A 21,407-nucleotide genomic window follows, 5' to 3' on the forward strand; every position below is an offset into this window, starting at 1 on the left:
GGCCCGGAGCTGGGACCCAGGAGAGCCCTTGCAGTGCGGCTACAACCAATACATGTCGAACCTGGTCAAATCTAAGAGTTCAACACAGCCACACACTTTTTGTTTTGTACCAAACCATTTATTTAAACTTTCTCAGACACAGAGTTAGTTCTCCCCCCGTGATTCCTAGCGACACAGCGCCGACTTGTCAAGGTAAACAAGCAACCTTCGTTCCAACGAAACCAGGCCATCTGAAATACTTTGTACAACATCTGCTCACACGAGGCAAAAAAAACACCAAACAAATCCATAGAAAACTGGACAAAAAAAACATCACAGACACAAGAAGGTAACCTGCAGCATAACAGCAAAGGCAGTCAGCAGATAATACGTCAGCCATGGCCCATTGGTAACCACTCGAGTCTACAAGCTCAGCAATAAGAAGAGGTTGCACCTTGGACTCAAGAAACAGCAGATGCTAGAACCTTGAGTGAAACACAAAGTGCTGGAGGAACTCAGCGGGTCAGGCAGCATCTGTGGAGGGAATGGACAGGCAACCTTCCGGATCGGGACCCTTCTTCAGACTGGTTCAATGTAAGGAAGGGTTTCCATCCAAGATGTTGTCTGTCTCTTAAGAATAGCGGAGTCAGGGGGATATGGGGAGAAGGCAGGAACGGGGTACTGATTGGGGATGATCAGCCATGATCTCATTGAATGGCGGTGCTGGTTCGAAGTGGCCAAATGGCCTACTCCTGCACTTGTTGTCTATTGTCGATAGTCTATTGCCTCCACAGATGCTGCTTGACCCACTGAGTTCCCCCAGCACGTTGTGTGTTGAGGGCGGGAAGATGGTGTGGACATCGGGAAAAGAACTCCCCCCCCCCCCCCTCCCCCGAGAACTGTCCAGACTCAATGTTGGCAATCTCCACTGACTTTAGACTTGAGATATACAGCGCAGAAACAGGCCCTTCAGCCCATCGAGCCCGTGCCGACCAGCGATCACCCCGTACACTAGCACTATCCTACACACTAGGGACAATTTAACAATTTTTACAGAAGCCAATTAAACCTACAAACCTGCACGTCTTTGGAATGTGGGAAGAAACCGGAGCGCCCGGAGAAAACCCACGCGGTCACAGGGAGAACGTACAAACTCCACACAGACAGCACCCGTAGTCTGGATTGAACCCGGGTCTCATTGGTCCGGTGAGGGACACTCTGGAGAGGAATAACTGAAGAGAGACAAAGAAAGGCCAATGGGACATGATGATAGGGAGTGGAGCTGAAGCCTTTCTGACCAGTGCAGTGAATGCAGGATACCTGCTGCCAGAAACTATGGAAAGTTTTTTGTTTCAGAAAGCCTTTACAGTTCATCCTTGACGCTGTGTTCCCCGTCCTCCTCCGTCTTCAGCTTCAGCTCGTCAGCGGTGATCTTGCCGTCCTTGTTACGGTCCTGGTTCCCAAACATGTCCTTGATCAGCTTGTCAGGCTCCTCGGTCGGAGACAGACGTCCTTTGCCCACCTTGACCTGAGCCATGATGTAGCTGGAAAACTAAGCCAAGCACAAAGCGAGAGGCGTGAGTGTTAACGCCGAACGCCCGCGGCACGAGATGCCCGCTCCAACACTGGCTGGAGCCCCACTAAAGACCCCAACACTCTGGCCCACCCACCCACAACTCCCATTCACCATTCATTGGACATTGTAAAAATGGAGATTGACATATTCTTGATTAACGATTTAGACGAGGGAATTACAAACATAGAAACATAGAAAATAGGTGCAGGGAGGAGGCCATTCGGCCCTTCGAGCCAGCACCGCCATTCAATGTGATCATGGCTGATCATCCCCAATCAGTACCCCGTTCCTTCCTTTTCCCATACGAGGAAACAGCCTCTGACTCCGCTATTTTTAAGAGCCCTATCTAGCTCTCTCTTGAAAGCATCCAGAGAACCTGCCTCCAACCGCCCTCTGAGGCAGAGAATTCCACAGACTCACCACTCTCTGTGAGAAAAAGTGTTTCCTCGTCTCCGTTCTAAATGGCTTATCCCTTATTCTTAAACTGTGGCCCTTTGTTTCTGGACTCCCCCAACATCGGGAACATGTTTCCTGCCTCTAGCGTGTCCAAGCCCTTATCAATCTTATATGTTTCAATATGCTGCCTGTCCCCGCTAAGTTACCCCAGCATTTTGTATCTAACACTGGTGAGATGACTTACCTCGTCGTACAGGATCTCCCCGTCCTTGTTCAGGTCGAGCTCCTCGTGCAGTTTGGCTGGCGCCTCTCCGTTCCACACAAACAGGTATCCGTCTGGGACACCGTCGGCCAGCTCCAACAACTCAACATCAAACACCAGCACGGCGCTGCCCGGCACATTCCCAGCTGTGGGCGGTGGTGAGGTACAGCAGTTAAACATAGAAACATCTAAAATAGGTGCAGGAATAGGCCATTTGGCCCTTCGAACCAGCACCGACATTCAATATTCAATTTCCCACCCAGAGAGTTGTGAATCTGTGGAATTCTCTGTCACAGGGGGCAGTGGAGGCCAATTCACTGGATGTTTTCAAGAAGAGTTAGATTTAGCTCTTAGGGCTAACGGAATCAAGGGATATGGGGAGAAAGCAGGAACGGGGTACTGATTGTGGATGATCAGCCATGATCATATTGAATGGCGGTGCTGGCTCGAAGGGACGAATGGCCCATTCCTGTAGCTATTTTATAGGTAATGTGATCATGGCTGATCATCCAGAATCGGTACCCCGTTCCTGCTTTCTCCCCATATCCCTTGATTCCGTTAGCCCTAAGAGCTACAGAATATCTAACTCTCTCTTGAAAACATCAAGTGAATTGGCCCCCACTGCCCTCTGTGACAGAGAATTCAACAGATTCACAACTCTCTGCCTGAAAAAGTTTTCTTAAACCGAGACGCTTGGTTCTGGACCCCCCCAACATCGGGAACATTTTTCCTGAATCTAGTCTGTACAACCCCTTAAGAATTCTTCATGTTTCTATAAGGTCTCTCATCCTTCTACATTCCAGTGAATAATTTAAGTATAGGCCAGTGTGTCAACAGGCAGGAACAATCAGCACAAATACTGGTCCTGGGGTGAGGGTCAAACTGGACACAAAGAGGTCACACACAACACACACATCCACTGCGCATCCTGCTCCACTGTGGAAGTTGGTTTGGTAACGGACAGTCGAACAAATAGAAGCATTGGCTGGAGATGTGATACATCGTAGAGGACAGTTCTTAATGGGAAGGAACATTGAGGGACATTAGACTTTAGACCTGAGAGATACGGCACAGAAACAGGCCCTGTGGCCCACTGAGTCCACACCGACCAGCGATCAACCCGTACACTAGAACTATCCTGCAATTTACAATTTTATCAAAGTCAATTAACCTACAAACTTGTACGTCTTTGGATTGTGGGAGGAAGCTGGAGCACCCGGAGAAAACCCATGTGGTCACGGGGAGAACGTGCAAACACCATACAGACAGCACCCGAGGTCAGGATTGAACATGGGTCTCTCACGCTGTAATCCCCCTGTCCCACTTAGGAAACCTGAACGGAAACCTCTGGAGACTTTGCGCCCCACCCAAGGTTTCAGTGCGGTTCCCAGAGGTTGCAGGTGGTGGAAGCAGGTAGGGAGACTGACAAAAACCTCTGGGAACCGCACGGAAACCTTGGGTGGGGCGCAAAGTCTCCAGAGGTTTCCGTTCAGGTTTCCCAAGTGGGACAGGGGCACAAAGGCAGCAACTCTACCGCTACCGCCATAGTGAGTTGGGGCACAGATTGTGGAACAACTAAACCAGAGAGACCCTGAATAAGTTACTGGGTTAGGAAGGCAGATTACCTGGTCGGGAAGCTAGTTTACTGGGTCTGGTCAGCAGCTGGGAGAGCTGGCTATCTTCTGTGAAGGATATGACTCATTGGAGTGAGATGAGAAGCGAGATGGAGTTGACAATGCGGGTCTACGGATGAAGAGGTTCTAATTGCTTATATCCACATCCCCTAGGACCCGGAGACTGGTAGTAGCAGTTTTCTGCTCCAATCACAAGTGCTTACTCCCAGTGCCAGAGCAGCGCTCCTCACCTCCATTCTCTCCGTGGCCAAGGTGTGGTGGGATCTTCAAAATCCGTCTCTCCCCAATGCACATTTCCAGCAGCCCCTCGCTCAGCCCTGCGATCATCTTGTTGGAGCCCAGCGTCAGAGACTGGGGTACATCATAATCCCGGCTAGGCGTGGAAACAAAAGGGCCAGGGATTAATGTCCGACACACAAGGCAAAGGAAAAACCTTGGTTACAGGCAGCTGCTCCAGCCCACACTCAAAGTTACAGCTAGGAGGCGCTGTCTCTATTATTACCAAATGATCAATATTAATTTCTCCCCGGCCTCTCCTGTGTTGGTCCATTAGACTTTAGAGATACAGCATGGAAATAGGCCCATCAGCCCACCGAGTCCATGCCGACCATCGATCACCCGTCCACACACTAGTTTTATGCTATCCCACTTTCCCATCCACGCCTGGGGAAGCTTAGAGTTGATAATTAGCCTTCAAACCCAAAAGTGTCTGGGATGTGGGAGGAAACAGGAGCTCCTGTAGGAAACCCACGCAGTCAGGAGGAGAATATTGAGACTCCACAGAGACAGCGGCCGAGGTCAAGATCGAAGCTGGGTCTCGGGTCTATACCCGCCGTGCCGTTGTGTGGCCTGTCCGACTGCCCATTCAGAGATGCTGACTGCTCTTTCCCAGCCAGGTGCCATCAGACACGAGTGCCCGAGGCCGTTTGACCAGGTATCCCATGCCGCTGCCACCCTTGTGCCCAAATCTGCTACTTATCACATATATAACCATATAACAATTACAGCACGGAAAACAGGCCATCTCGACCCTTCTAGTCCATGCCGAACACATAATCTCCCCTAGTCCCATATACCTGCGCTCAGACCATAACCCTCCATTCCCTTCCCGTCCATATAACTATCCAATTTATTTTTAAATGATAAAAATGAACCTGCCTCCACCACCTTCACTGGAAGCTCATTCCACACAGCTACCACTCTCTGAGTAAATATGGTTGGGGCTGGTACATATGGTCACTTATAGAGTCACAGTGTGTTGAAACAGGCCCTTCGGCCCAACTTGCCCACACCAGCCAACATGTTCCATCTACACTAGTCCTATGTTTGGCCCATATCGCTCTAAACCTGCCCTATCCATGTACCTGTTCAAATGTTTCTTAAATAGTCCCTGCCTCAACTACCTCCTCTGGCAGCTTGTTCCACACACTCTCCACCCTTTGTGTGAAAAAGTTACCCCTCAGGTTCTTATTAAACCTTTCCCCTCATACTCTACACCTATGTCCTCTGATTCTCGATTCCTCTATTCTGGTCAAGAGACTCTGTGTGTCTACCCAACCTCATGGTCTTATACACCTCTGTAAGAGTACCCCTCATCCTCCTGCGCTCCAAAGAATAGAGTCCCAGCTGCTCAACCTCTCCCTATAGCCCAGGCCCTTGAGTCCTGGCAATATGCTCGTAAATCTTCTCTGTACCTTTCCAGCTTGACAGCATCTTTCCAATGACAGGCTGATGAGACAAAACTGAACACAATTCTCTGAATATGGTCTCACCAATGTCTTATACAACTGTAACAAGACGGGGGAATGGGTGACGTTTCAGGTCGAGACCCTTATTCAGACGTCTGAAGAAAGGTCTTGACCTGGAATGTCCAACAATTCCTTCTCTCCGGAGATGCTGCCTGTCCCGCTGAGTTACTCAGGCATTCTGTGTCTATCTTCAGTTTAAACCAGCATCTGCAGTTCCTTCCTGCACACATCCTGTAACATGACCACCCAACTTCTACACTCAATACCTTGACTGATGAAGGCCAATGTGCTTGGCTCTTGGTTTCCTCCAAAAGATTCTAAATAGAATTTAAACTGGAGGTGGTATCTCATGGTAGTACCCCATCTCCCCCCTCCCCCACAACTCTCTCCCCCTCCCCTCTCTCCCTCCCTCCCCCTCTCTCTCTCCCCTCCCCCCCCCCCCCTCTCTCCCCCACACCCCCTTCCCTCTCTCCCTCCGCCCCCTTCCCCCTACCCCTCTGTCCCTCTTCCACCTCTTCCACCTCTCCCCCTACCCCTCCCTCCCCACTCTCTCCCCTCTAAAAGCCTTCATGACTGCTTGGCAAGGATTTATTGGCCCTGACCACATGCTCAGGGCTGGTGATGCCAACAGGCCAGTGTTTATACATTGCCACCGTGACCCTCGAATCAGTCCCCATCTGACACAAGGCCATAGTCGGCAGAGCTGGGTTGGAACGTACGAGGTGTAGAGCTGGGTGCCGTCCACCAGCGAGGCATTGTAGTGATACTTGACGAAGTCTGTGAGCTGCGAGGTCTTGTTACAGCCGTCCGGCTTGTAGTAGGACTGGACATCCACCCGGTCCTTTGGATTGTGAAAGTCGATGATGTGGACATCAAAGACCAGGACGGCCGAGCCTGGGATCTTGTCGCCTGTCGATGGAATTCAGACAAGGTCAGGTGCATGCCGCACAGCATCATCATCTACATATAGAGTGAGCGACAGGGCTCACTTCACTTCAAGTCAATGCAAGTTCAGTGTCATTTATATTTGTGTTTAATTTAGAGACACAGCGCGGAAACTGGCCCTTCGGCCCACCGAGTCCGCGCCGACCAGCGATCCCCGTACATCAGCACTATCCTACACAAACCGGGGACCATTGACATTTTTTACCAAGCCAATTAGCCCACTAGCCTGTACGTCTTTCGGAGTGTGGGAGGAGGAAACCGGAGCACCGGGGAGAGGAAACCCACGCAGCTCACGGGGAGAACGTGCAAACTCCGTACAGACAGCAACCGTAGCCTCAGGATACCAGAGTACTTCACAACCAACGCTGGGTTCTATATATATAGTCACTGTTCCAATGCATTAAACGGTAGGGAATAGAAAGATCCCACAAACAACAGCGAGATAAACAGTCGGGTGATATGAATGTTGTCCAGGATATTCAGGAGAACTGCATTACATTGAAATAGTCCAGAGAGAACCAACATGCCAAGGTGGTTTGGCTTCATCTCACTGCTTGCTTGGTGGGTAAACCATTCACTGTATAAAATCCTTAAGGGATTGGACAGGTTAGATGCAGGAAAAATGTTCCCCATGTTGGGGGAGTCCAGAACCAGGGGTCACAGTTTAAGAATAAGGAGTAGACCATTTAGGACTGAGATGAGGAAAAACATTTTCACCCAGAGAGTTGTGAATCTGTGGAATTCTCTGCCACAGAAGGCAGTGGAGGCCAATTCACTGGATGTTTTCAAGAGAGAGTTAGATTTAGCTCTTAGGGCTAACGGAATCAAGGGATATGGTGAGAAGGCAGGAACGGGGTATTGATTTTGGATGATCAGCCACGATCATATTGAATGGCGGTGCTGGTTCGAAGGGCCAAATGGCCGACTCCTGCACCTATTTTCTATGTTTCTATCTAAGTTAGTGGAGGTAAATGGTAAAAGAATCAAAGGGACTTTGATGGGTGATCTGCAGGCTGACAGGGTAGGCAAGGATAGTGGGAAACAGGAGTGATGGGCTGCTCTGTTAGGGGTTGGCATGGGCACGGTGGGCTGAATGGCCTCAATACGAGTCAGAATAAGTAAAAATCTGGACCTTTATTTGCCCTTTGCACATCTGGGATGCAACAATGACCTGCATTTATCCAATTTAATGTAGTAAAATGATTTTCCTTCTTGTGAACACTATTGCAGACAGCTGTGACACCACACCACATCTGGAGATATCGAACCAGATGTGGAGATATTAAATCACATGTGCAGATATGGAGATATCAGACCACATGTGGAGATATTGAACCAGATGTGATATCAAACCAGATGTGATATCGGACCAGATGTGATATCGGACCGGACCAGATGTGATATCGAACCAGATGTGATATCGAACCAGATGTGATATCGAACCAGATGTGATATCGAACCAGATGTGATATCGAACCAGATGTGATATCAGACCAGATGTGATATCAGACCAGATGTGATATCGAACCAGATGTGATATCGAACCAGATGTGATATCGAACCAGATGTGATATCGAACCAGATGTGATATCGAACCAGATGTGATATCGAACCAGATGTGATATCAGACCAGATGTGATATCAGACCAGATGTGATATCAGACCAGATGTGATATCAGACCAGATGTGATATCAGACCAGATGTGATATCAGACCAGATGTGATATCAGACCAGATGTGATATCAGACCAGATGTGATATCAGACCAGATGTGATATCAGACCAGATGTGGAGATAGTGAACCAGATGTGGAGTAGTGAACCAGATGTGGAGATATTGAACCAGATATGGAGATTTCAGACCACATGTGGAGATATCGAACCAGATGTGATATCAAACCGGATGTGATATCAGACCAGATGTGGAGATATCAGACCAGATGCTCAGAGAAGGGACAGAGCAGTGTAAAGAGGAATTTCCAGAGCGAGGTGTGTAGACGGCAAAAATCCTAGGTACTCGTTCAAAGGAGCGGAAATGGATGTCTCAGGATATCAAAGTATTGAAGGCGGTGTTATTTAAATTGCTTTAACATGTAGCGACAGTGAGTGCGTGGTCTTACCGGCCCCGCCCTCTCCATAGCCCAAGTGCGGTGGGATGACCACACGCCGTCTCTCCCCCATACACGCTCCCATTAAGCCTTGGTCAATGCCGCCGATGACGTAGCCCATCCCAATGTAGGTGTCGTAGGTTCGATTCCGCGAGTAACTGGGTGAAGAGCAGATTTGCAAACACATTGAAGCCCAAGTTTTTTCTTCATTTTTATACAAAACAGTGCAACACCATCACCACAAATAAAACAAAATAAGAAAAACAACAATTAAAAAAAAAAAAAAAATAGATAAGGAAAAAAAAGTAAATACATTTTAAAATGGAATAAGACCGCGTGGTTCAATTACCAAGTTTACAGAACGTTACATTGATTCGTTATCTGGAGATATTTCAATATTCACACAAACATACCATCTAGTTCTATGTACCACAATCTTCCCATATCTAGCTCGGCATTTATCTTGTTGGTGGTGAGACCAGTGGTCTGAGCAGCACCCGATGGTGAAGCTCATTGATGTCTTTGCTCTCTGCTGGGAGGGAGAGAGTGGATGGAGAGCTACAGTCCATTGTCCACATACACCGGGCAAACTCTGTGGGACCAAGGTCAACCAAGGCCATTGGAGATGCCAACCCAGGACTAGGTCCAAATCTGAGGAAAGACATTCTTGCCATAGAGAGGGAGTACAGAGAAGGTTCACCAGACTGATTCCTGGGATGTCAGGACTTTCATATGAAGAAAGACTGGATAGACTCGGCTTGTACACGTTAGAATTTAGAAGATTGAGGAGGGGGATCTTACAGAAACTTACAAAATTCTTAAGGGGTCGGACAGGCTAGATGCAGGAAGATTGTTTCCGATGTTGGGGAAGTCCAGGACAAGGGGGTCCCAGTTTAAGAATAAAGGGGAAATCCTTTAGGACCGAGATGAGAAAAACATTTTTCACACAGAGAGTGGTGAATCTCTGGAATTCTCTGCCACAGAAGGTAGTTGAGGCCAGTTCATTGGCTATATTTAAGAGGGCGTTAGATGTGGCCCTTGTGGCTAAAGGGATCAGGGGGTATGGAGAGAAGGCAGGAACAGGATACTGAGTTGGATGATCAGCCATGATCATATTGAATGGTGGTGCAGGCTCGAAGGGCCGAATAGCCTACTCCTGCACCTATTTTCTATTTTTCTACATCATGCCATCTCCACCAGCCGGCTGGCTGACCAACATAATTCCTCAATAGTTTGTAACCCAGTGAGCAGTGGAAACGCACGACTTCTGGCAAGGTCCACCTTTTAGAGAGACACAGATTGCTGGAGTAACTCAGCGGGACTACCTGGGATGGCGGGACTGTCACATGAGGAAAGATTGAAAAGACTAGGCTTGTATTCACTGGAGTTTAGAAGGATGAGGGGGTGATCTTATAGAAACATATAAAATTATAAAAAACACTGGACAAGCTAGATGCAGGAAAAATGTTCCCAATGTTGGGCGAGTTCAGAACCAGGGGCCACACAGTCTCAGAATTAAAGGGGAGGTCATTTAAGACCGAGGTGAGAAAAAACGTTTTCACCCAGAGAGTTGTGAATTTATGGAATTCCCTGCCACAGAGGGCAGTGGAGGCCAAATCACTGGATGGATTTAAGAGAGAGTCAGATAGAACTCTAGGGGCTAGTGGAGTCAAGGTATATGGGGAGAAGGCAGGCACGTGTTATTGATTGGGGACAATCAGCCTTGATCACAATGAATTGCGGTGCTGGCTCGAAGGATGGACTCATCTCCTTTGTTTTTGTTGCATCACTTTGCACTGTTGATGGTCTGGTCACCCCGGCACTACTGATAGATAGACAATCATCAACAATACATTAAACCAGGAGGAAGGAACTGCAGAGGCCAGTTTACACCAAAGATGGACACAAAATCTGTGGAATTCTCTGCCTCAGAGGGCGGTGGAGGCAGGTTCTCTGGATGCTTTCAAGAGAGAGCTGAATAGGGCTCTTAAAGATAGCGGAGTCAGAGGATATGGGGAGAAGGCAGAAACGGGGTACTAATTGGGGGTGATCAGCCATGATCACATTGAGTGGCGGTGCTGGCTCGAAGGGCCGAATGGCCTACTCCTGCACATATTGTCTATTGGCCCAATAGACACCTTTGACCACAGCATCTCGGGAGAGAAGGAATTGGTGACGTTTGAGGTTGAGACCCTTCTTCAGACTGGTGACAGGGGAGTGGGCAGTACAGAGATGGAATGTACTCTGGAACAGTGGTGGGAGAACTGGGAAGGGGGAGGGGATGGAGAGAGGGGGAAAGCAAGGTCTACAAGTTGAAATCTAGTTGGATGCCAGCGCGGGGAGGAGGGAGGGGGGAGAGAGAATGAGGGGGTGTGGGGGGGGGGGGGGGGGTGGGAGAGGAATGCAGGAGTGATTTGAAATTAGAGAAATGAAACTTCAGACCACTGGGCTGGAAGCTGTAATTCTGTTCCCCTTTCCCCTCGACAGCAGACCCAGTGCAGTGTGACACTGACGTAGCAACTTGGCAACATTCTATCTCTGTACCGACCACCCCCCTGACATCAGTGTGTAGAAGGGTCTCCACCCGAAACATCACCCATTCCTTCTGTCCAGAGTTGCTGCCTGTCCCGCTGAGTTACTCCATCATTTTGTGCCTATCTTTGATTTAAACCAGCATCTGCAGTTCTTCCCGACACACAGCAACTTGTTAACTGGGGTTGGTCGTTGGGGATGGATTTGGAAGGTATAATCCCCATCTCAGATGTTCCCCACGCCCCCGCTGACTCTGGGCAGGCCCCCCCCGAGCAAATCCAGACGTGTTAGATCGAGGTTCCCTTGTCTGCCGCAGAGCTTGTCCTGACCTGAATCATAACTCTCTCTCTCTCAACTCGAGTGGGAAGGGAGTGGAGCAAGTCTGGCCTTGCTGGCAGTTTCCCGGCACATTCCATTCTTTATCCATGCCTCGCAGCACATCAGTGTGCCGGGTGGTGCAGTGAGGAGAGGAATGTGTGTGTTCTTGCTGAGCCTGCATCTGCTCCCCATCACCAACACAATGCTCACATTCTCAACCGCTGATGGATTGGATCAACCCTTCACAGTTTAGTTTAGTGGACGGATACAGCGTGGAAACAGGCCCTTCGGCCCCAACGAGTCTGCACCGAGCAGTGATCCCCGCACGTTAACACTCACCGACACACACCCAGGGACATTTATTTACATTTATATCAAGGCAATTAATCTACAAACCTGCACGTCTTTGGAGTGTGGGAGGAACCCGGAGATCTCGGAGAAAACCCACGCAGGTCACGGGGAGAATGTACAGACTCCATACAGACAGCACCCGTAGTCAGGATTGAACCCGGGTCTCTGGCGCTGTGAGGCAGCAGCTCTACCCGCTGCACCACCCTGTCCTTCACAGCCACAAACAAACTGAGCTATGGAACTCTGCCCTTACATTAACTTGAGATCTTCACTCTCTGAGTAAAGTATTTGACGAGGACTTCTGATCCAACTCCTCGCAGGGGATGAGGTCAAGATTCAAGATTCAAGTGAGTTTATTGTCATGTGTCCCTGATAGGACAATGAAATTCTTGCTTTGCTTCAGCACAACAGAACATAGTAGGCATTGACTCCAGAACAGATCAGCGTGTCCATACACCATTGTATAATACCATATACCATTTGGGTTTAGTCGGATATTATCCCATGTACTGAGGTACAGTGAACAGCTTGGGCTGGCTGGCTATTCCAGGAACACTCCCAATGTGACTGCAGAGTTTGAGTATCTGAAGGGGCTGCTCCTCAAGTTTAGGCTACATTTTAGTCCAACGCTGTCAATTTATGGGCACTCGGTACAGAGGCGGGAGGGTCGGGAGGGGGGGGGGGGGGTCTCCCTGTCGGTCTGCTCCTGGGCCCGGCCAAGATGGCCATTCGCGGGGTCACCACAGGCAGGTTGCGATAATATACAGCAGTCGGCTGTCCTGATAAAAATGTTCCATATTTTAAATTTGATAATTTTGTTTAGGGAACAAGTTTTTTCCATTGTTTGGAGCCTTCTACCTTCCGCAGGAGGTTGTAATTTAGATAAATTTGTTTAAAAATTTAATTTTATAAACCTGTTCCGGGTTTTTTCAACAAAAGCTTTCTACCTTCCCTTGTAAATTGTACATTTGTTTAAAAATTTAATTTAAAACCTTTCCGGGAAAGAAACAAAAAAATTGACAGCAAATTCCTGATATTCCCACCCTTCGACCAAGCCAGGATACAGCACTTCAGCTTATCGTCACTGAAGCTCAGCCTGACCAACTTCTCCCAACATCAATACTCATATCCACCACTCTCACAGATCACGGATAAGATCTGCTCGCCCAAAAGAAGTCGGGATGTATAGATGTGATTTTTATCTAGACAATAGACAATAGGGGCAGGAGTAGGCTATTTGGCCCTTCGAGCCAGCACCGCCATTCAATGTGATCATGGCTGATCATCCCCAATCAGTACCCCGTTCCTGCCTTCTCCCCATATCCCCCGACTGCTATTTTCAAGAGCCCTATCTAGCTCTCTCTTGAAAGCATCCAGAGAACCTGCCTCCACCTGAGGCAGAGAATTCCACAGACTCACCACTCAATGTGAGAAAAAGTGTTTCCTCGTCTCCGTTCTAAATGGCGTACCCCTTATTCTTAAACTGTGTGTCCCCTGGTTCTGGACTGACTCGTGTAGGGAGGCTGCAGAGGAGTCGGGACATGCACGGATTTACCCGGGAGGTGTCCCGACAGGCTTGCATCTTCGAGATGACACAAAATATGTTATCAACCCTTCAGTATTACCGAGGCTGAATCGTGGCATTCCACACCCAACAATGTTGCAAACTAAAACAAAAGGAATGCCCAGGGGGGGTGCATACCTGGAATATTCACTCCTGTGTACAACTTGTTTTAATTGAGAAGGTGGAGCTGAACTATTCTCTGGATCTGCTGCAGTTTCTCTGGCGATAGTGCTACCTCACACAGCTGTTGGACTGGGCACTCCTGGAGTTAGATACCACAGTGACAGACTGGCAACATGCTTCCAAGGCAGGATGGAGGTGATCCTGAGCACCTACTGCCCCTGCGCCCACGGCCGTCTCTGTGACGGGGGCAGTGGGTGGGTCTGGACAAGCAACCACAGTGTATTTGTGGACGGCTCACACACTACAGCCAGGCTGAGTGGCTGGTGAGACGATGAGTTGCAAATCACGAGGCTTCTCCTTGCTCGATGGTGCTGAGAGTTGCTGTGGACATACTCACCTGGGCAGGTGAGAGTTGAGGAAGGAACTGCAGATGCTGGTTTAAACCAAAGGTAGACACAACATTCTGGATACTCATCTCAGCGGGACAGGCAGCATCTTTGGAGAGAAGGGATGGGTGACGTTTCGGGTCGAGACCCTTCTTCAGACTGAGAACATCTCCCATTCCTTCTCTCTGGATACGCTGCCTGTCCAGCACTTTGTATCTATCTTGGGCAAGTGAGAGTGTTCCATCACAATACTCCTTCGTGCTTTAGACTTGAGAGATGCAGCCTTTCAGCCCACCTCACCCACCCCGACCAATAATCACCCCCGCACACTAACACTATCCTACACACACTAGGGACAATAATCCTTGCACACTAACACTATCCTACACACACTAGGGACAATAATCCTTGCACACTAACACTATCCTACACACACACACACACACGGGACAATACACTAACACTATTGCAACTTACAGAAACCAATGAACTTACAAACCTGTACGCCTTTGGAGTGTGGGAGGGAACTGGAGCAGCTGGAGCAAACCCACGCAGGTCACATGGAGAAAGTACAAACACCCGTGGTCAGGATTGAACCTGGGTCTCTGGTGCTGTGAGGCAGCAACTCTACCGCTGTGCCACCGAGCTGCCAGCTGTTGCTCAGGCTTGCTCTGGGCCCCGGTGTGACCATGTAGATGCCCACAGACAGGTAGGTCTGGGTGGGGGTGTAGTGGGTGGGGGGGGACAGGATGGTCAGGGACCCCTCCCCAGTGGACTGATACACAGTCTCTGCAGGAGTTGCAACGCGACTGTCAGACCAGCAGATCAATAGGAAACGTTGCAAGGGGCAGGGGAGTCCTGTACTGCCTTCTACAGTCTCCGCACATCCCAAAGCTCGGTGCAACCAGCGATATGATGTTTGAAATGTGGTCACTCTTCCCCCGTAGAAATCGTGGCAGTCGGTTTACATGCAGCAAGCTCCCTGTGCAGTAACATGGACTTTGTTATTAGAGTTGGTGAGGTCCCGGTTGCCAGGGAGAATGTTTCTTATTTACAATGGCTGCAGATATGTTTCAAGATCACCTCAGAGAACAGAGTGAGTCTGTGCTTAGATTAGTTCGGGTTAGTTTAGTGATACGTCATGGAAACAAGTCCACACCATCCATTATTCACCCGTTCACACTAGTTATGGAGCGATTTACAGAGGGGCCAATTAACCTACAAACCTGCACGTCTTTGGGACGAGAGAGGAAACCGTAGGCCCCCCGGAGGAAACCCACGCGGTCACAGGGAGAACATGCAAACTCCACACGGACAGCACCCGAGGTCAGGATCGAACCTGGGTCTCTGGCGCTGCCAGGCAGCAGCTCCACCCGCTGCACCATTGTGCTGTCCTTAAACCTTGTGCCCTTCACTATTCCCAGCTTTAATCGTTAATAACAACTATACGATGAAAGAATGGATCGACTGGGCTTACATTCGCTGGAATGTCGAAGGATGAGACGGGATCTTGTAGGAATGCATAGAGAAAGTTTGATTTAGATCTTATGGCTAATGGAATCAAGGGATATGGGGAGAAGGCAGGAACGGGGTACTGATTTAGGATGATCAGCCATGATCATATTGAATGGCGGTGCTGGCTCGAAGGGCCGAATGGCCTACTCCTGCACCTATTGTCAATATTTCTATGTTCATCCGTAGACGATATGAGTGAGTTATTGGAAGACCCACCTTGAGTCGAAGAAGGTTCCATCCAGCAGGCTGCCGTTGTAGTGATACCGGATGAAGTCTCCAGACTCGATCTTGCGGGTGCAGGGCTCGGGGATGACCTGGTTCTCCACGGACACGGTGTCGTTCTGGTTGTGAAGATCCAACAGCAAGGTGTCGAAGATGAGGCTGGCCTGGGGGGGAATGCTGCTCCCTAACGACAGAGCAGAGGCAGATGAAGAACACATGGACAGGCCTGGGCTCATTCTTTTACTCCCTATATCCTGAGCACAGGGAAACAAACCGCCCTTCCATTGACTCCATCGACACCTCACGCTGCCTCGGCAAGGCCAGCAGCATGATCACGGACCAGTCGCACCCCGGCCACTCCCTCTTCTCCCCTCTCCCCTCGGGCAAGAGGTACAGAAGTGTGAAAACGCACACCTCCAGATTCAGGGACAGTTTCTTCCCGGCTGTTACTGAATCAACCTACCACAACCAGAGATTTGTCCTAAACTACTATCTACCTCATTGGTGACCCTTGGACTATCCTTAATTGGACTTTGCTGGCTTTACCTTGCACTTAAGGTTATTTCCTGTATCATGTATCTGTACACTGTGGACGGCTCGATTGTAATCATGTGCTGTCTTTCCGCTGCTGAATTCCACCAGGAGACAGACTCAACTATGTGTAGGAAGGAACTGCAGATGCTGGTTTACCACGAAGACAGACGCAAAGTGCTGGAGTAACTCAGCGGGTCGGGCAGCATCTGTGGAGAGAAGGAATAGGTGATGTTTCAGGTTGGGGGTCCTTCTTCAGAAAGAAAGTAGAGGAGAGGAAACTGGAGGCAGGAAAAGGCCAGAACAACGCAGGGCCGGCAACAGATGGGTGGAGCCCACAAAGGCCCATTGTTGGCTGGGGAAGATGTGCTAACGAGAGGGAGACAAGAATGTGAAGAGTGGAACTTATTGTGCATCCTATACACTGTTAATGCCTCGATTGTAATCACGTATTGTCCTTTCTGTTGACTGGTTTTGCACGCAGCAAAAGCTTTTCACTGTACCTCGGTACACGTGACAATAAGCTCAACTGGTGCCTCCCAGAGCTACACGGTTGGGTTGGTCTTTGGGCTTTGACTTACCATATCCAGCTTCGCCGTAGGCCAGGAAGGGAGGGATGGTGATGGTCCTCCTCTCCCCCACACACATTCCCAGTAGACCTTCCTCCATGCCCTTGATCAAGCTGCCGATTCCTATGTACGTATCGTACGTCTTCATCCGATCGCGGCTGTGGGAGGGGAAGGAGCAAGTAGTCAGGTGGGGGGGAGGGGGTGTCAGAGAAGCCCCAACCCACTGCCGAGAGATGGGTGGTGGGGGGGGGGGGGGGGGGAGTTGAGGGTGAGAGGGGGGGAAACAGATAAGTCCATGGGCTTCACCTCACATGGATCTACGGCACATTCCGCCCCTCCGGTCTGTGGCCACCCCCCCAGTCTCCCCACCCCCTCCTTCCTTCTTGAATTGATTAGTGCGAGTGTCAGGGGTTATGGGGAGAAGGCAGGAGAATGGGGTTAGGAGGGAGAGATAGATCAGCCATGGGGTTGAATAACTGTGGATCTGATGGGCCAATTGGCCTAATTCTGCTCCTATCACTTATGACATGAACTCCTCCCTCTCCTTATCCAGTTTATCCAGTTTCCCCATCTGTTGTGTCCCCCCCCCGCCCCCCCCTGATAACAAACCCCACCACTTTAGCCTCACAGAGGCAAACGAGTTTAAATAGAATTTTTCAACAGAATATTCTCCAATTAACATGCTGAGTGCTTCTATCATTTCTGCTGGGGCTGGAAGCTTTTACAGTAATCTTGCCCCCATGGATAGATACAGAAAGCTGGAGTAACTCAGCGGGACAGGCAGCATCTCTGGAGAAAAGGAGTAGAGTCATAGAGTGATACAGTGTGGAAACAGGCCCTCCGGCCCAACCTGCCCACACCGGCCAACATGTCCCAGCTACACCAGTCCCATTTGCCTGCTCTTTCCCCCCCCCTCACCTTAAAGCTACGCCTTCCAAAATTCGACATTCCCACCAATGGGAAGACTCTGACGGCATGGCGGAGCAGTGGGTAGAGCCGTTGCCTTACAGCGGCAGAAACCCGGGTTCCATCCTGACTACGGGTGCTGTCTGTACAGAGTTTGATCATTCTCCCTGTGACTGAGTTGGCTCTCTCCGTGTGCTCCGATTTCCTCCCACATTCGAAAGACGTGCGGGTTTGAGGGTTAATTGGCTTTGGTAAATTTTCCCCAGTGTTGGATGGGAAACAGGGATCAAATGGAAGTAGGGTGCGGGTGATTGTTGGTCGGCATGGACTCGGTGGGCTGAAAGGCCTGTTGCCATGCTATCCCTCTAATCTACAAACTGAACTAAAGGCCCAAAATGCCCTTCGTAATTGTATAAACTTCTATCAGGCCTCTGAGTCTCCAGAGTAAATGATCCATGTCCACCCAACTTTCTCAAAGTTTACAGACCAAACACCAGGAGCTGAGACTAACAGAGTGAAAGGCAGAATGGCTTCCTGTGCTGGTACACAGAGCTGCCACGAAGCTAAACACCGGCCTCCCGTCAGAGCCTCTCTCAGCCCAGCTCCATCCTGCCTCTGTGATTGCTGGCCCATCTCACCATCCACAGCGGCAGTCACCAAAAGTCAAAGATAAACAGCTGCAGGACGTAGCACTGAAACCTGATATCCTTGGCCACTGGATGGCTCTCACCACCGTAGTGTTTCAACGCCATCCTTGTTCCTCTCACTCCCATCTCAACAAACAACGCCAGGATGCAGGTCACACTCCATTTCCATTCTGGTCCTCAAAGGCCAGTATAAACTGACATCAGTGGAAAGAAACAAAGTGCTGGAGCAACTCAGCGGGTCCGGCAACATGTGTGGAGAACATGGATAGGTGACGTGTCAGATGGAGCCCCTTCTTCATAGGTATCCATGGGTTCTCCAGAGATATGGAGGAAGGAACTGCACATGTTGGTTTACACCGCAGATAGACACAAAATGCTGGAGTAACTCAGCGGGTCGGGAGAGAAGGAATAGGTGACGTTTTGGGTCGAGACCCTTCTTCAGTTACTCCAGCACTTTGTGTCCTTTTGTGTATTAACCAGTATCTGCAGTTCCTTGTTTCTACTTGTACATCGGGTGCATGAAATGATTTGGGGCATGGATATAGGAAGGTTTCTTGCTGTCTACTCGATGTGAGCAGGAGACATAGTAGTGGAGTCTGAGGAAGGATTTCGCACCTTGCCATAGAGGGAGTACAGAGAAGGTTCACCAGACTGATTCCTGGGATGTCAGGACTTTCATATGAAGAAAGACTGGAAAGACTCGGCTTGTACTCGCTAGAATTTAGAAGATTGAGGAGGGATCTTATAGAAACTTACAAAATTCTTAGGGGGTTGGACAGGCTAGATGCAGGAAGATTGTTCCCGATATTTGGGAAGTCCAAGACAAGGGGTCACAGTTTAAGGATAAAGGGGAAATCCTTTATCGAGACGAGATGAGAAAAACATTTTTCACACAGAGAGTGGTGAATCTCTGGAACTCTCTGCCACAGAAGGTAGTTGAGGCCAGTTCATTGGCTATATTTAAGAGGGAATTAGATGTGGCCCTTGTGGCTAAAGGGATCAGGGGGTATGGAGAGAAGGCAGGTACAGGATACTGAGTTGGATGATCAGCCATGATCATATTGAATGGCGGTGCAGGCTCGAAGGGCCGAATGGCCTACTCCTGCACCTTACTTTCTGTGTACGAATTCATTCCAAGAGCTCTCCCGAGTTTGCCCTGACTTGAACTCGGAGATTTTCGGTAATGGCCACTCATCGGTACTTGGGGCTCTCGTGGACATTTTTCATCATGTTGAAAAATCTTCACGAGTCTTCCCGAGCTTACCTGCCGTTAGCGAGTCTTCCCGAGTACCTGCCGTTAGCGCAAAGAGACGCCCCCGAGCTCCGACGTACCCGCTACCTTCATTCTCCGTGCTTACCACGAATTTTTTTTTTTTTTTTAAACTCGGGAGAGCTCTTGGAATGAACTCGTACCATGGGACAGGGCTAGTACTGCCATCTGGGATTCTGCAGCCCAGTCCCTGACACACTAGGACCAGGGAGTTACGTCCCACACACACATGGTGAGTGCAACATGCTGAGCACTGACCCACACATCCCTGGCCTACCTTGAGTCGAAGAGCGTGCCGTTGAGCAGAGTGCCGTTGTAATGGTAGCGGATGTAGTCGGAGTTCTGCACCGTACGGTTGCAGGTGGCCGGTCTGTACTCGGTCTTGGTCTGCACCTTGTCCTTCTGGTTCCAGATGTCGTGGAGGACAACGTCAAAGTAGAGGGTGGCATCTGGGGGGATGACGTTATCTGTGGGCAAATCAGAGCACATCCTTCAGACACCAGGAACTGCAGGTGCTGGTTTGCCACACACACACAAAAAGATACTAAATGCTGGAGTAACTCAGAGGGTCGGGCAACATCTTTGGTGAAAAGGAATAGGTGATGATTTTGGGTCGAGACCCTTCATCAGACCCACAGAAAGGGCATGGTAATTGGGGGAGGGTGAAGGGGGAGGTGGGAGTGAGGGGGGGGGGGGGGGGGGGAGCTACCTTAGTATCTCCCTGGTTGCCAGAGGCCCCATGTGGTGTGGTTTAGGATCCAAGCCTTTGAAGAGGGGAGGGTGTGAAGAGCAATGGATGGGGTGTGGGAGGGGGGGGACTGGTGGGGATGGGAGGGGGGGGGGGGGGCGGTGTTGAGGGGGGCAGGAGAGGTTCGAGGGGGGGGGGGGCACTGCCTTACCGACTCCCTGGCTGCCATAAGCCAGATGTGGGGGAATTACATGCGGCGTCGTTCGTTGACCCGCACATTCCCAGGACGGCTTTTGTCCATTTCCCGGGATCAGCCGGGCTTTTTCCCACCTGTACGTTGAAGGTGGATTTCCGGTCATAGCTAAAAAATAAATTACAATTAAAATTCCGGTTAGCTACATTCCATAGAGGGCCCCTCGCCTAGTCACGGGGGGGGGGGGGGGGGGGGGAGGGGGGGGGGGGGGGGAGGGGGGGGAGGGAGAAGGAGAGGGGGAGGGGTGGGGGGGGGATGGGGGGGGGGAGGGGGGAGGGGTTCTTGGGGGGGTGGTGAGGGGTTGGAGGACGGGAAGGGGGTTGGAGGGAGTTTCACGGGTGCTGGAGGGGGGGGGGGTGTGGATGGGGGTGGGGGGGCTGGAGGGGGTGTGGGAGGGGGTCGTTGATGGCGGTTTGGGGGTACGGCTGGAGGGGGGTGGGTGTTTGGAGGGAGGGGGGCTATGGGGGGCGGGGGGGAGTAGGAGGGGGGATGGATTGAGTTGGTGGGGGGTTGGAGGGGGGAGGAGGTTTTTCATTAGTTGCAATGGAAAAAAGAAATTGCAGATGCTGTGTTTACAACCGAAGACAGACATCAAATGCTGGAGTAACCCAGCGGGCCAGGCAGCATCTATGAAGAAGGGTCTCGACCAGAAACGTCACCCATTCCTTCTATCCACAGATGCTGCCGGTGTTACTCCAGCATTCTGCGTCTATCTGAGGTGATGAATCTGTGGAATTCATTGCCACAGACGGCTGTGGAGGACAAGTCAATGGACACTTTTAAACTCGGAGATTAAATTTCTGGATGAGTTTCAGTGTCAGGGTTATGGGTGAAAAGCGCGAGAATGGGGTTGAGAGGGAAAGCTAGATCAGCATGATTGAATGG

General features: G+C 50.1%; 1 protein-coding gene across 1 annotated transcript in view; it reads right to left on the minus strand.

The window, feature by feature from the left end:
• Nucleotides 1-96: 96 nt before the first annotated feature.
• Nucleotides 97-21,407, minus strand: part of LOC129710151 (peptidyl-prolyl cis-trans isomerase FKBP10-like) — a 23,948-nt gene continuing 2,637 nt past the window's right edge. The window contains 10 exon segments of the mRNA XM_055656920.1: nucleotides 97-1,531; nucleotides 2,196-2,359; nucleotides 4,078-4,220; nucleotides 6,315-6,504; nucleotides 8,660-8,805; nucleotides 15,653-15,842; nucleotides 16,771-16,916; nucleotides 19,859-20,048; nucleotides 20,481-20,520; nucleotides 20,522-20,630. Coding sequence (XP_055512895.1) covers nucleotides 1,343-1,531; nucleotides 2,196-2,359; nucleotides 4,078-4,220; nucleotides 6,315-6,504; nucleotides 8,660-8,805; nucleotides 15,653-15,842; nucleotides 16,771-16,916; nucleotides 19,859-20,048; nucleotides 20,481-20,520; nucleotides 20,522-20,630 — 1,507 coding nt within the window. The 3' untranslated portion in view covers nucleotides 97-1,342.

The sequence above is a fragment of the Leucoraja erinacea genome, chromosome 27 (assembly GCF_028641065.1).
Source record: "Leucoraja erinacea ecotype New England chromosome 27, Leri_hhj_1, whole genome shotgun sequence".
NCBI lineage: Eukaryota > Metazoa > Chordata > Chondrichthyes > Rajiformes > Rajidae > Leucoraja > Leucoraja erinaceus.